The sequence below is a fragment of the Schistocerca cancellata genome, chromosome 3 (assembly GCF_023864275.1).
Source record: "Schistocerca cancellata isolate TAMUIC-IGC-003103 chromosome 3, iqSchCanc2.1, whole genome shotgun sequence".
NCBI classification, from domain to species: Eukaryota; Metazoa; Arthropoda; class Insecta; order Orthoptera; family Acrididae; genus Schistocerca; species Schistocerca cancellata.
Window position 1 is genome coordinate 34760610 of NC_064628.1, and position 16658 is coordinate 34777267.

Here is a 16658-nt window from a genome sequence, read left to right on the forward strand (position 1 = left end):
GTAGTTATTAGACACGGTTGTCATATATTGATTCACTGCACTGGGTGTGAATTCACAGGGTAATCTTGGTCAAATAATAAGTTGTGTGTCTTTGGTCATTGTCGTGGTGTGGTGGCTGCTGATTCAATGGTTGGTGTGTCATTTAACATTGTGATGCACTCACATTTTACCACTGGATGGGTTTGGACACTGTAATTACATTGTCAATGAACTTCACATGATCTGGTGGTGTTGAGAATCCAACAAAAGATAACTGCATTTTTAATGTGTAGTAGGCAGTTCAGGATGAAAATTTCTGTATTGTGTGTCATGGTTGCACCTGGGTTCACCACTTTGATAGAATTCACTACAAGACAGTATGAATGTACCAGTAATGAGACAGGAACAATGAGACAGAAAAACAATTTATTGACAAGCACAACACAAGAAGCACATCCATTCACAGACAAAGCTGCGAATGCACTACAGTCTTTGGTCACGTCACAGATGTTGCAGTCCTCACTCACTAGCAGTGGTCATAGGTATATATATCCCCCCAAGTTAATTCAGGATGTGGTCACACTGAATCTGACTAATGTTTTGTTTAACATCATTGACCAGTGTAATAAAGACGAGTTACCAAAGTTGTAAAGCTAAGACATTTTTACAACTGATGGTTGCTCCAGGCTACAAAGTAAAAAATATATAATATATTCACAATGGGTGAGCATGCTTGCTGATGTTATATTGGCTATGCTTAAGATAAGGTATTTTTTCTTCTTTTGACGTATTTAATATCTGCAACAGCAATACTGAAAGTGTAATGTTCCAAGGCATTTTTGACACTCACATATTAATACATTCATGATGATGATACTTATGACAAATAATGTTTTAAAATGAAATGTGACATTATAGATGACAAGACAATATTTAAATTTATATGTGGTCTGTGTAGTCTGGGAATAGCCTAATGTGGAGTTCTTTATCTGGAATACAAAAACATTTATCACATTTTTATGGACATAAAACAGAAGTCTGGGGATCTCCAGAAATCCTGAGCTAAATTTATGACTTTCAATGAGAGAATTTAATGCTAACATACAAGTACTGACTATTATATGTAGATACAAAAATAGCCAAAATCTAGCGTTCTATTTATAAAAAAAGTTTTTATTTTCTTAATTTCATTGCATATCCAAAAGAAAATTACTGGCTGGAAAACAAACTTACTAAATTTGAAATACGATAAACCTCTAATAAATAAAAATAATTTAGACTTCCAAGGCAGAGAAATAAACTACATAGCCCATACTTTCACATAATCCACTTCCAGTGCAGACTTCTGAGAATCCCATGTTGGATACCAGTTATCTAAGTCCTTGTAGAAACGTAGAATGGACTGCAAAAGAAACAGAATTTTCCATCATTCTTAAGTTGTAACCAGAATAACAAAAATTTTCCTATAAATTCATTATTGTGTACACTGCTCTACAAGACAAATTGCCAGCTTGAAATAATCACAAATCATAAGAATTAGCAATTCAGAAAAAACACTTGTCATAAACAGTATGCAGCTTCTTCCACATTCATCTGGCATATTTATCTTATTTTATTTTATCAATTTTAGTTTGAGTTATGTTGATCCAATCATAAAATGCATTTTTAATATTGCAATATTATGAAAAGGAAAGTTGCTACTCATCATATAGTGGAGACGCTGAGTTGCAGATAGGCACAACAAACAGACTGTCACAAATAAAGCTTTTGGCCATTAAGGCCTTCATTGACAACAGACGACACACACACACACACACACACACACACACACACACACACACACACGAAATGCAACTCACACACATGTGCAGTCTCAGGCAACTGAAACCACACTGCGAACATCAGGACCAGCAGATGATGAGAGTGGCGAGTGGGTGGGGGTAAGGAGGAGGCTGGGGCAGGGAGAGGGGGATGGATAGTGTGGTGGGGGTGGCAGACTGTGAAGTGCTGCAGGTCAGATGGAAGGCAGGGGAGAGGTGGGGGGGAGGGGGGGAGGGGAAGTAAAATGACTGGATGTGACAGTGGAATGAAGGTTGTGTAGTGCTGGAATGTGAACAGGGAAGGGGCTGGATGGGTGAGGACAGTGACTAAGAAAGGTTACGGGAATATAGAACATGTTGCGGGGAAAATTCCCACCTGCACAATTCAGAAAAGATGGTATTGGTGGGAAGGATCGATAGGGCACAGGCTGTGAAGCAGTCATTGAAATGAATGTCATGTTTGGCAGCGTGTTCAGCAACAGGGTAATCCACTTGTTTCTTGGCCACAGTTCAGTTTGTCAGTAGCCATTCATGCAGACAGACAGCTTGTTGGTTGTCATGTTGTCATGCCCAACAAGCTGTCTGTCCCCATGAATGGCACCGACAAACTATGGCAAAGAGTTGTGTATGTGTGTGTGTGTGTGTGTGTGTGTGTGTGTGTGTGTGTGTGTGTGTGTCTCTGTGTGTCATCTATTGTTGACGAAGGCCTCAATGGTCGAAAGCTTTATTTGTGACAGTCTTTTTCTTGAGACTCTGCGACTCTACATCTCCACTATATTGTGAATAGCAACTTTCCTTTTCATAATGTTGTTATATTCCATCCTGGATTTTCCATTGTTTGATTATTAATATTACCTATAGATAAAAGAAAGCCATATTTGTTCCAAATACTAACTACCTATGTACCTATTGGATATTTACTCCAAACAGTCCTTTAAAAGATTATGTAGCTGACTTAGTAATAAATGAAATTTGCATATGCCTTGTTGCCAGCAACACAGATGATCAAAATTACTTATTCTCTGATAGTTGTGAGAGAGATCAGAGATGAAAACAACATAACACTAAAAGGTGTCACAAAAGAAGAAAACACAGTTGTTGTCAACACACCAACAAGTTTTCTAGATGGTAATTTGTGAACTCTGAAAGTCAAGTCACTTGGAAGCAACACTGATGCTTAATATTTGGTGGACTCTTTGTCAAAAAATCAGCTTGTCACTTGTCAGTATTGATCAATTTGATACTGAGCTTTTCCACATTAATTAGCTCACAAATATAGTGGCACCCCATGTCAATTTGTTTTGTTTAAGTGTAATGCACACCACTCTGACTCAGTACAAGAACACTTCTTATCACAGAACACACCTAATGGTTTTTAGCTGTGTTTGATACAAAATCCACAGAACAATGCCTGAAGGTACCTTGCTACTTGTATTGCTATTGGAATGGCCATGTATTTGGCTTCTGTAGTTGATAGAGCAACCACTTGTCATCATTTTGAAATCCATGTAATAGGGGTCCCAATCAACTTAAAAATATAATTTATCATTGATTACCCACTGATCAAGATCTGACAGATAATCAGCACACAGAAGCCTTCAGTTTTAGCTTTTCCACTTTTTCAGAAAGTTTGCCCTACAATGATTATATCTTTGATGTTTCTCGTTATTTATTTGACTACTATCCAATGGATTTTTTGATAATCAGCATTGAATCTACTTACAATCTATAACAGTGTATTCTATGTCTGTTCTTGTGTATTGAGTCACATATAGTAGTAACCCAATCACTTGCTGATAAGGAATGCCATGTAACACCAATTTTCTCATCTGTAAATTTTTTCACCTTGTTTTATAGCTTCAAACCAGGTTCGAGTAGATGTGCAACCAGATTGCAATTATCCATACCAAATTTCTTGATTATGTTCCCATCATATTTGCTTTGATCAACACTAATCGTTTAGCCCTAAACTGAAACAAACTATGGAAACTCCAGGTTGGAATATCAACAATGTAAGGAAAAGATAGATGGCTACACTCCATAAAGATGACACATTAAGTTGCAGACAGGTACAATAAAAAGACACTTAGAGTTTAGCTTTCGGCCACCATAATCTGTGGCAGCTCAGACCAGAGCTGCTAGAGGTGATGGCCATGTGTGTATGTGATGTATGTTTGCTTCTGTGAATGAATGTGTGTGCATTTCTCTTTCTTTTTCTGATGAAGTAAAAAGCTAATGTGTAAGTGTCTTTTAATTGTGCCTGTCTGCAACTTAATGTGACATTTTCATGGTAAGTAGCAATCTATCTTTTCCTTACATTCTACACATGTACTCTGCATATCACCAAGAAGTGCATGGTAGACACATGCAATGTCGATGCTCATCCTAAACTGATTCACTAATTCTTTCTTCACTTCTTCCTTCCACCTGTTGTTTTGATTCTAGAAGATGGTCAAGTAATCTATGTGAATGGCCAAAATGAGCATATTTTGTTTCTCAGTTGTGTAGTAGATGGATGGATCACTTTCTGACTTCTTTAGATTAATTTCACATAATTCTACATCTAATGTGTATTATCAAATGCATGCAGCCTGTTTTAGATGATAGATTGTCTTCTTTAGTTTTAAAACCTTTGTCTCCTACTCCTTCGTCATTTAGCCTTTGGTTTTACAAATGTAGTCTTCATCATCATGATCACCATACAGGAATGTGGTTCGAACATCCACTTGTGGTGTCAAGATGAACTTCAGCTGCTAAAGCTAAAAGGCTACAAAATGAAGAATGATGAACACCAGTTAAAATCATTTCATCAAAGTCCACTCCTAGTATATGGGAATAACTTTTTGCAACAAAACAACCTTATAACCACCAGTTTCACCAAGAGACATTTTTCTGAATTTGAATACCCATCTTGGATGATTGCCTTTCTGCCTGGCAGTAGATTGGTCAAAGACCAAGTTTCAATTTCAAGTAAAGACTTACATTCACCATTTAAGGCTTGCTTCCTTTTGTCACAGTCATGATGACTCAGTGCACCTTTATGTGAATTTGGCTCAAGGACACAAGCAAAACCATTATTAAAATATTTGGGGCATTTTTCCTTTGACATGATGTTTTTGTAATTTCTAACTGCACAGGTTCAATGTGCCTATCTATGTTGCCATTCACTGTCTGCTCAGTGACACTTGCCACTAGTTTCAGATAAACTGCACTTCCATCAGCAACAACAGGTCGTGTTAGTTCCCCTGCTTTTTCAACAGTGTTCAGTAATGCTGCTGGCTGAGCACTGTCCATGCCATTATCATCAGTTGCATTATCCTTCATGATGTTCCCATAGTTGCATTTTGAATTTTTGATGACTTGCACATCATGGGCCTTCATAGTTGTCTTTTGTGAATTTGGATCAGTAAGATAGTATGCATTAGAATCATCACAATATGCAAGAATCTTAAGTTCCTTGGACCTTTGTTTTTTAATGTGTCAGATTTATTTGAAAATAACTCCATAATTCTTCAAGAGTAATATTTTGAACCAATTCCGTTGGAAATATATTCTTTAGATAAATTGCTATATTAATGGTTTCATGCCAAAATTTTTACTTAGTCCTGTATTTGTCAATATCAAGATTGCAATTTCAGTTATTATCTGATTCACTCACTCCACAAGTTAATTTTTTCTGGTGTGTATGGAATCGTTGTCTCAAGTCAGGTTCCAGTCACCTTTAATAATGACTTCGTACAATAACTGACAGACTCCTTTCCACTATCTGTTCAAACATTATGAATCACCTCAAAGAGAAGTGTAGAGTGCTATAGACAAGAGATTTCAAATTGATTCCATATTTCTAGAGTTTCAAAAAGCTTTTGACACTGTACCACACAAGCGGCTTGTAGAGTCATAGAGTGAAACAGAAGTGCTTTCTGGCATTCCCCAAGTTAGTATTATAGGCCCTCTGCTGTTCCTTATCTAAATAAATGATTTAGGAGACAATCTGAGTGTCCGTCTTAGGTTATTTGCAGATGATTCTGTCATATATCGTCTAGTAAAGTCATCAGAAGATCAAAACAAATGGCAAAACGATTTAGAAAAGATATCTGAATGGTGTGAAAATTGTAAATTGACCCTAAATAAAATCAAATGTGTGATGCCATCCACATGAGTGCTAAAAGGAATCCATTAAACTTCAATTACATGATAAATCAGTCTAATCTAAAGGCCATAAATTCAACTAAATTTCTAGGAATTACAATTACAAACAATTTAAACTGGAAAGAACAACTAGAAAAAGTTGTGGGGAAGGCAAACCAAAGACTGCATTTTATTGGTAGAGCATGTAGAAAATGTAGCAGATCAACTAAAGAGACTGCCTTCACTACACTTGTCCATCCTCTTTTGGAGTACTGCTATGGAGCCTGGGATCCTTACCAGATAGGATTAATAGAGTACATAAAGAAAGTTCAAAGAAGAGCAGCTCATTTTGTATTATCACAAAATAAGGGAGAGAGTGTCACAGACGTCATATAGGATTTGGGGTGGACACAATTAGAATAAACGCATTTTTCCTGTCAGGGGAATTTTCTCACGAAATTTCAGTCACCAACTTTCTCCTCCAAAAGGGAAAATATTTTGTTAATGTCATCCTACATAGGGAGAAACAATCATCATAATAAAATAAGGGAAATCAGAGCTCACACAGAAAGGCATAGGTGTTTCTTTTTCTGTGCTCTGTTCAATAGTGGAATAATAGAGAATTATTGTGAAGGAGGTTCGATGAACCCTCTGCCAGGAACATACATGTGATTTGCAGAGTATCCATGTAGATCTAGATGTAGATGTAGATGAAAGTATTTTAATTTTGTGAATGGTTCCATTTTTTACTCGTAATCTGAAATAAATGAAAGTAGTACAGACTTCTTTTGGTGATATTAGCATGTGACTGTATGACTTCCTTGACAGATCATCCATAAAAGTGAGAAGATAGCATGGTCCTCTCATGAAGGCATCCTCATTGGTCCACAAATATCTGTATGTGCTGTATCAAGTAGATCTTTTGCTCTTCAACTTCATGCATGAGGAGAAGTTTGTCGAGGCTGTTTTCCTTTTATACAAGAGATACAAACATCCAAATTGATATTCATTTAATCAGTCTATTAGCCATTTTTTGCCTTTAATAAATGCATGCTTACATGACTCATATGGCCCAATCTTTGATACTATGATTCATAAATGATTTCTACAGTACCTGGATCATGACAGACTTCATTTACACAGAGATGACAAAAGTCATGGGACAGTGATATGCACATATACAGATGGCAGTAATACCACTTATACGAGGTATAAAAGGGCAGTGAAGTGGATGAATTGTCATTTGTACTCAGGTGATTCATGTGAAAAGATTTCCACTGTGATTATGGCCACTTGAAACGAATTAGCAGACTTTGAACACAGAATGGTAGTTGGAGCTAGATGTGTGGGACAGTCAGTATTAGAAATCATTAGGAAATGCAACATTGTGAGATCCACAGTATCAAGAGTGAGTCAGAAATAGCAAATTTCGGTCATTACCTCTCACCATGGACAACACACTGGCCAACAGCCTTCACTTAACGACTGAGAGCAGTGGCATTTGCATAGAATTTTCAGTGCTAACAGAGAAGCAACACAGTGTGAAATAACTGCAGAAATCAACGTGAGACATATGACAAACATATCCATTGGGACAGTACACTGAAATTTGATGCTAATGGGCTATGGTAGCAGACAATCAATTCGAATGCCTTTGCTAACAGCACAACAATGCCTGCAGCATCTCTTCTGAGCCCATGACCAGCTTGATTCAACCTTTAATGACTACAAAATTGTGGCCTGGTCAGATGAGTCCCCATTTCAGTTGGTAAGAGTTGATAGTAGAGTTTGAGTGTGACACACACTCCAAGAAGCCATGGACCCAAGTTATCAGCAAGGCACTGTGCAAGCTGGTGGTGGATCCATAATGGTGTGGGATGTGTTTACATGGAATGGACTGCATTCTCTGGTGCAGCTGAACTGATCATTGACCGGAAATCATCATGTTTGGCTATTTGGAGAACATTTGCAGCTATTCCTTAGCATCATGTTCCCAAACAATGGTATCATGCCACTGGGCTACAACTGCTTGTGATTCGTTTGAAGAACATTCTGGACAATTTGAGCAAGTGCTTTGGCCACCCAGATTGCCTGCCATAAGTCCCATTGAACATTTACAGGAGACAATCAGGTGAGCAGTTCATGCACAACATACTGCACCAGCAACACTTTTGCAATTATGGACAGTTATAGAGGCAGCACGGCTCACTTCCAATGACTTATTAAGTCCATGCCATGTTGAGCTGCAGCACTAAACCTGGAAGAATGTGTTCCAAAATGATACTTGGAGGTATCTGATGGCTTTTGTCACCTCATTGTAATAGATACACGCCACCTACTTGAGTTGCAGTCACTATTGTTGTCTCAGAGACAACTACATCATTTTTATTGTACATTCCACACTTTGCCTCATCAGACAATGTGCACAATCCATATATTGTCGTTTGACTAACTGACAATAAGTCTGAACACTACTACTACAATGTGTCAGAAAAGGAAAAAACATAGTTGTTCCCAACATTGCCATTCTCCCAATGATTATATGGATATTTTTATTAAAAAATGAATTTAAGACTTGCACATAATTTCTAACCTTAAGAGGGAAATTCTTATTTAAACACTAACTTTCTGCAAAACATTATTGAATAAATTATTATCTTCCAGATGTGACGTGAACAGTACTGCCAACAGAATCATAATAAAAGTACAAAGGACACACTATATAGTTTTCAGAACTTATAGGTCCTTCATCATGGAGGAAAGGAAGATAGAGTGGTGAATGTTTACCCTTACCTTATAAGGTCATTTTTTGATCATACACTGTCCCAGGTGTGGTCCGAGTGACCGCTATATTTAAATATCCACTAAAATTGCATTCAGCAACTTTAGTGGAACAGTTCATATTTTATGTAAAAGGTCACATTAATACCACACAAAAAATATATATTCAAATAAATTTTAAAGTTTATTTTTATGAAAAAAGCGCATTTAAATAGAAAACTACACAAAATGAACATAACATTACATGATAATGCTAATGCTATGAAAACTCAAATATCCTGCACTCAAAATTTTACTTTTGTTATATTATTATTGATTATTACCTGTACACATGTAATGATAAAAAACATAAAAAACCACCACAAAAAATTCAACAAAATTAAAATCACACTAGTATCTTTAGATGTTTAGTTTTCCATCTCAGAGGCTTTTTTACACTCGCTGGAACTTTTTGTAGAGATTTCAAGTCAGATTGGCTTCTTGCAACAATGGCAAACATAGGGTATCTTTCTCTTCTTTTTTGAGTCACAGGTGGAGCAGTATAGTGTTTTTCCAATTGTTCTATAACAACTTCTATTGTTGGGTCTGCTACACCCAAAGCACGGTGAAGGATGCATGAAGTTCACAGTGTATGAGAGTCATGTTGGCTCACTTTTGCTTTGTGGTGTCACCAATGAATTTACAAGGTTTTTTAAAAATTAAAGCAGTTAACCTGAGTATTGTCTTTGTAGGAGCTGTGAAGGACAAACACATTCACCCCACTTATGTCCAACACATGGAAAAATAATGCCACTGGCCATCATTTGAAGAGGCTTTGACGAGGAGCAATATTTGTTTTGATGTATTTCTAGCAGAACCTCTAGCTAAAGATTCAATGCTCAGACTTCTGTCTTTATCACTTTGATCACATCTTTCACCAAGGAATTCACAGTTGGCAAAATAGTTTTATTTTCACTTTCACACTTTGCCTGTGCTGTATTATGTTCACTTTCCATTTCATTGCCACTATGTGATCCAACATGACTTCTTAAACTGACCTCAAACCATTTTAAAACAGTATCCTCAAAGTAATTGTCCATTAAACGTGAACAGTAGACAAAGACCTGGCTACTGAATCCGTAACACAAAGTTACAGGTGTGGTCTCAGAGGCCACTAGAATGAAAGAAGCAGCAACAGTATAGGTCAACATCACATTCAAGTGGCTGCTGACAAAGGAGACCATGGCAACTTCAGGAAAAAAAAAAAAAAAAAAAATGAAATGGGCGTGTGGCACTGTTGGATGGGAGGCCCCATCTGGGGAAGTTCATCTGCCGAGTCATAACACATGGTCCATGAGTGGAGAAAGTCTCCAGCCCGGCTGGGAATCGAACCTGGGCCCACTGCATGGGAGGAGAGCACGTAACCACCCAGCTAAGCAGGTAGACAGCTTTGGGAAATAACAACCAGACAATGCTGTAATCTCCTGCCCCACCATTATGCATTAGCAACAGAGTAACTGTAAATGCTAGCAGTCTGTGAAACCACACCTGGGACCTTAAGGGTTAAAAGAAAAGGCAGGTCATTCAGTCCACATGATGGGAGGGAACCATCCATAATGAGGACAAGGATACACAAAGGTCTCATTTAGTTTACTGAATTTTTCTCTGATGTAAACAGTCTTGAATATTTTACACACTTGTGAAAGATATTCAACAATATCTTACACACTTATTGTGTATCACAATGAATCACTAGGGCACTAAGATATCTAAAAACACAGCATCTAAATTGTACATCTACACATACATGGATACATGGAGAATTCCAAACCACTGTGAACTGAATGGAAGAGGGTAATCCTCATTGTAACACATGTTATGGTATTTCCTGTTTAGATTAGATTAGATTTACTTTCATTCGAATTGATCCATAGTGAGGAGGTCCTCCAGGATGTGGAACATGTCAGAAAAACAACAATACATGACAAATATTTACAACTAAAACAAATAAGCTAATGTACCATTCCACAGGTCTCAAGTGGAATGATCGTCATTTTTTAATGAACACTATATGAAAGTAATTTTACAAATCCTAATGCACTGAATTTAAAATAAAAAAGTTTTTTATTTACTTATAAGGTAATAAACATGTAACACAACTACTATAATACTTTTTTACAATGAACACATTACTGCACTGAAATGGTGCAGAAGTTAGAATGTACTTACACACACACACACACACACACACACACACACACACACACACACTTAACAATGAACACATTACTATATATATATATATATATATATATATATATATATATATATATATATATATATATGGTTATAATAGAAGGAAACATTCCACGAAGGAAAAATATACTTAAAAACAAAGATGATGTGACTTACCAAATGAAAGTGCTGGCAGGTCGACAGACACACAAACGAACACAAACATACACACAAAATTCAAGCTTTCGCAACAAACTGTTGCCTCATCAGGAAAAAGGGAAGGAGAGGGAAAGACGAAAGGATGTGGGTTTTAAGGGAGAGGGTAAGGAGTCATTCCAGTCCCGGGAGCGGAAAGACTTACCTTAGGGGGAAAAAAGGACGGGTATACACTCGCACACACACACATATCCATCCACACATATCCCTCTCCCTTAAAACCCACATCCTTTCGTCTTTCCCTCTCCTTCCCTCTTTCCTGATGAGGCAACAGTTTGTTGCGAAAGCTTGAATTTTGTGTGTATGTTTGTGTGTCTGTCGACCTGCCAGCACTTTCATTTGGTAAGTCACATCATCTTTGTTTTTAGGTATATATTTTTCCTTCGTGGAATGTTTCCTTCTATTATAACCATATATATATATATATATATATATATATATATATATATATATATATATATATATATATATATATATATATATATATATCCAAAAACAAAGATGATGTGACTTACCAAATGAAAGTGCTGGCAGGTCGACAGGCACACAAACGAACACAAACATACACACAAAATTCAAGCTTTCGCAACAAACTGTTGCCTCATCAGGAAAGAGGGAAGGAGAGGGAAAGACGAAAGGATGTGGGTTTTAAGGGAGAGGGTAAGGAGTCTGCTTGTGTCTGTATATGTGTGGATGGATATGTGTGTGTGTGCGAGTGTATACCCGTCCTTTTTTCCCCCTAAGGTAAGTCTTTCCGCTCCCGGGACTGGAATGACTCCTTACCCTCTCCCTTAAAACCCACATCCTTTCGTCTTTCCCTCTCCTTCCCTCTTTCCTGATGAGGCAACAGTTTGTTGCGAAAGCTTGAATTTTGTGTGTATGTTTGTGTTCGTTTGTGTGCCTGTCGACCTGCCAGCACTTTCATTTGGTAAGTCACATCATCTTTGTTTTTGGATATATTTTTCCTTCGTGGAATGTTTCCTTCTATTATAACCATATATATATATATATATATATAGAGTCGGGACTGACATCTCTGCCCAAACTCTTTGCCTTTACAAATGTCTGCTTGTGTCTGTGTATATGCGGATGGATATGTGTGTGTGTGCGAGTGTATACCTGTCCTTTTTTCCCCCTAAGGTAAGTCTTTACGCTCCCGGGATTGGAATGACTCCTTACCCTCTCCCTTAAAACCCATATCCTTTTGTCTTTCCTTCTCCTTCCCTCTTTCCTGACGAGGCAACCGTTGGTTGCGAAAGCTAGAATTTTGTGTGTATGTTTGTGTTCTTTGTGTGCCTATCGACCTGCCAGCACTTTTGTTTGGTAAGTCTCATCATCTTTCTTTTTAAATATATTTTTCCCACGTGGAATGTTTCCCTCTATTATATTCATATATATTTAAAAAGAAAGATGATGAGACTTACCAAACAAAAGCGCTGGCAGGTCGATAGACACACAAACAAACACAAACATACACACAAAATTCTAGCTTTCGCAACCAATGGTTGCCTCGTCAGGAAAGAGGGAAGGAGAGGGAAAGACAAAAGGATTTGGGTTTTAAGGGAGAGGGTAAGGAGTCATTCCAATCCCAGGAGCGGAAAGACTTACCTTAGGGGGAAAAAGGACAGGTATACACTCGCACACACACACATATCCATCCGCATATACACAGACACAAGCAGACATTTGTAAAGGTCACCCACCTAATCCTTCACCTACACATTCACTCAGCCAATCAACACACCCATCAACTCCTATCCTTAATAAAAGTCCTCAATCTTTCCTCTCCCACATTCACACCGGTTGTTCAGAGCATCTTCCTACAGGCCAACCGCAAATTATAACAGCATGCCACCCTCCACCTTAAAAAACTATCCAATCTCCTGGTTTCCCACCTCCGGAAAGGCAACTCACTCACCCTTCACAACCTTTCCAGCAAACCTCAACCTCCTCTCATTGCACACAAACCCAGTCTCTCCCATCTACTCAATCTCCCGCTTCCAGCTCCACTCCCTCCAAAACCTCAAAATTCCAATCAACACAGTCTGGAACCACAACACCCTAATTCAGTAGATAACCTTTCCTCAAAACCTCTCTCGCAATCCGAAACCTCTGTCCTATCCAAAGGCCTCACCTTCAGCCCCACTCCCAGATTTAACCAAACAGCCCTCGAAAAAAAATGCCTTTACAAATGTCTGCTTGTGTCTGTGTATATGCGGATGGATATGTGTGTGTGTGCGAGTGTATACCTGTCCTTTTTCCCCCTAAGGTAAGTCTTTCCGCTCCCGGGACTGGAATGACTCCTTACCCTCTCCCTTAAAACCCACATCCTTTCGTCTTTCCCTCTCCTTCCCTCTTTCCTGATGAGGCAACAGTTTGTTGCGAAAGCTTGAATTTTGTGTGTATGTTTGTGTTCGTTTGTGTGTCTGTCGACCTGCCAGCACTTTAATTTGGTAAGTCACATCATCTTTGTTTTTAGGTATATTTTTCCTACCTGGAATGTTTCCTTCTATTATAACAATATATATATATATACACACACACACACACACAATTCAGTTGGTTTTACTGAGAAATTCATCAATGGAGTAGAAGGAGTTGGTCACCAATAAATCCTTTAGGCTTCTCTTAAGCTGAATTTCATTGGTTGTTAAGCTTTTTGTGTTCCTGAATAACGCACACCTTTTTGTACAAGACTAAGTGACTTTAAATCCTTGTGAAGATTATTCTTATTTCTAGTATTGATTTTATGAATTGACCTGTTGGTTTTAAAAAGTGATATATATGTAATGACAAATTTCATTAAGGAATAAATATATTGGGAAGCAGTAGTTAGTATCCCTCGTTCCCTAAACAGGCTTCTGCAGGATGTTCTTGAGTTCACACCACATATAACTCTTACTGCATGTTTTTGTGCCTGGAAAACTTTCGCTTGGCTTGATGAATTACCCCCAAAAAATAATCCCATATGACATTATGGAATGAAAGTAAGCATAGTACGCCAGCTTTTTCATTTTTATATCCCCTACATCTGTCAAAATTCGCATTGCAAACAGAGATTTGCTAAGACGCTTCAGCAGTTCTGTGGTGTGCTCCTCCCAGTTGAATTTATTATCAAGCTGTAATCCCAAGAATTTAACAGTGTCCACTTCTTCTATCTTCTTGTCATCGTATGTTAGACATATACTCGTGGGACACTCCTTACAAGCTCTGAACTGCATGTAGTGTGTTTTTTCAAAGTTTAGTGACAAAGAATTGGCTAGGAACCAGTGATTAATGTCCACAAATATTTTATTAGCTGATCTTTCTAAGACTACGCTTGATTTGCTATTTATTGCAATTTATTTTGCAATGTTTGTATCATCGGCAAACAAAACGAACTTGGTATCTGGTAATGTTACTGATGAAAGGTCATTGATATACACAAGAAAAAGTAAGGGCCCCAAAATGGAACCTTGTGTAATGTAATTAGTTCCCCGTTGGATGATGCCTGATAGCTTGATACATGTCTCTTTCCTAATAACACCCTTTGTTTCCTGCCAGAGATATAAGTTTTGAACCATTTTGCAGCATTTCCTGTTACACTGTAATACTCTAATTTACTTAAAAGGATATTGTGATTTACACAGTCAAATGCCTTTGACAGATCACAAAATATACCAGTTGCCTGCAATTTATTGTCTAATGAATTAAGCACATTTTCACTGTAAGTGTAGATAGCCTTCTCAATATCAGAACCTTTTAGAAATCCAAACTGTTACTTAGACAGTATGTTATTTGAGATAACATGGCTATAAAGCCGACTGTACATTACTTTTTCAAAAATTTTTGAGAATGCTGGCAACAGTGAAATTGGACGGAAATTTGATGCTGTTTCTTTATCTCCCTTCTTAAACAGTGGCTTAACTCCAGCATATTTCAGCCATTCAGGAAATATTCCACTGATAAACGACTGGTTACACAGATAGCTTAATATGTTACTTAGCTCAGAATCACATTCTTTAATTAACTTTGTTGATATTTCGTCATACCCACTAGATGTTTTTGATTTTAAAGATTTTATGACGTACATTATTTCTGTTGGGGTAGTGAGGGTCAAATTCATATTATGGAAGTTTCTTGAAATTTCTGGTCTGAGGTATTCCATAGCTGCATCTACTGAACCTGACAACCCCATCTTTTCAGTAACAGTTATAAAATGTTTATTAAAAAGTTCTGCAACACTATACACATCTGTCACAAATGTATCATTTACTCTTAATGCTATTTGTTCCTCTTCATGTCTGGTTCTACTAGTCTCCTCCTTCAATATATCCCATATTGTCTTTATTTTGTTATCTGATATGACTATCTTTTCCTTGTAATATATTTGCTTTGACATTCGTATTACAGTCTTTAATATTTTGCAGTATTTCTTGTAATGTGCTATAGCATCAACATCGGAACTGTTTTGGATTGACAGATACAGTTTTCTTTTTGTTTTACAAGATACCCCTATTCCTTGAGTAATCCATGGCTTTTTTGTAGACTTTGCTCTAACCTTGGTAAGTTTTTGGGGAAAACAGTGTTCGAATAAGGTAAGCACTTTATTAGCAAATGTGTTATATTTTTCATTCATGCCATGAGCACTGTAAACATCAGTCCAGTGAATGTCTCTGAGGAGTGTCCTAAAATAATCAATTTTTGGCTTATTGATTACCCTCTTGAGCTCAGATTTAACAGATTTTATATCCTGTTCAGTATTAACATTTAACAGAAGGAACTGCATGTCATGGTCTGAGAGGCCATTGACTATTGGTTTTGTAATACAATTTTGTTCATTGGACTTTTCTATAAAGATATTATCAATGGCTGTTTGTGAGCAAGTGGCTACACTAGTGGGGAACTTTACAGTGGGAATTAAGTTGAATGATAGTGTTACTAACTCAAATAAGTTCTTATTGGGAGAGTCTTTAAGGAAATCTCCATTGAAATCACCAGCAACAGCTATTTCTTTGTTTTTGGTTGTTAAATGGGCCAGTACAGCTTCAAGGTGGTTTACAAACAGATTAAAGTTACCTGCAGGTGCTCGATATACACTTAATATTATGAAGGATTTTTTGTGAAATTCTAATTCTGATGCACATGCTTCCATATGCTGTTCTAGGCAAAATTTATGAATGTTTATGTTCTTAAATTTATGACAGTTCCTAATGAATGTGGCAACTCCTCCTTTCTCCATTTCTGATCTACAAAAGTGAGATGCTAACTTAAATCCTGTAACACTTAAAAGTTCTATACCAGTGGTCACATGATGCTCAGAGAGGCAGATTATGTCATCTGGGTTTGAAGACTCTAATTCATCTATGCAGATGGTTAATTCATTAATTTTATTTCTCAGTCCTCAAATATTTTGATGCAATAATGATAGCTGACATTTCACATTGACTGAGTTAAAATTTGGTAGAGTTATAATATCTGCTGACTGTTGAAAATTCTTAACCAATAGCTGTTTATGCTGATGTAATAAGCTGGAATTAT

At 37.3% G+C, this 16658-nt stretch overlaps 1 protein-coding gene across 1 annotated transcript in view; it reads right to left on the bottom strand.

Annotated features, from left to right (window-relative positions):
- Window positions 1-225: 225 nt before the first annotated feature.
- The window catches only part of LOC126176846 (beta-1,3-glucan-binding protein-like), a 158584-nt gene continuing 142151 nt past the window's right edge, over window positions 226-16658 (bottom strand). The window contains exon 9 of the mRNA XM_049924034.1: window positions 226-1381. Within this exon, the coding sequence (XP_049779991.1) occupies window positions 1280-1381 (102 nt within the window). The 3' untranslated portion in view covers window positions 226-1279. The remainder of the gene's footprint in view (window positions 1382-16658) is intronic.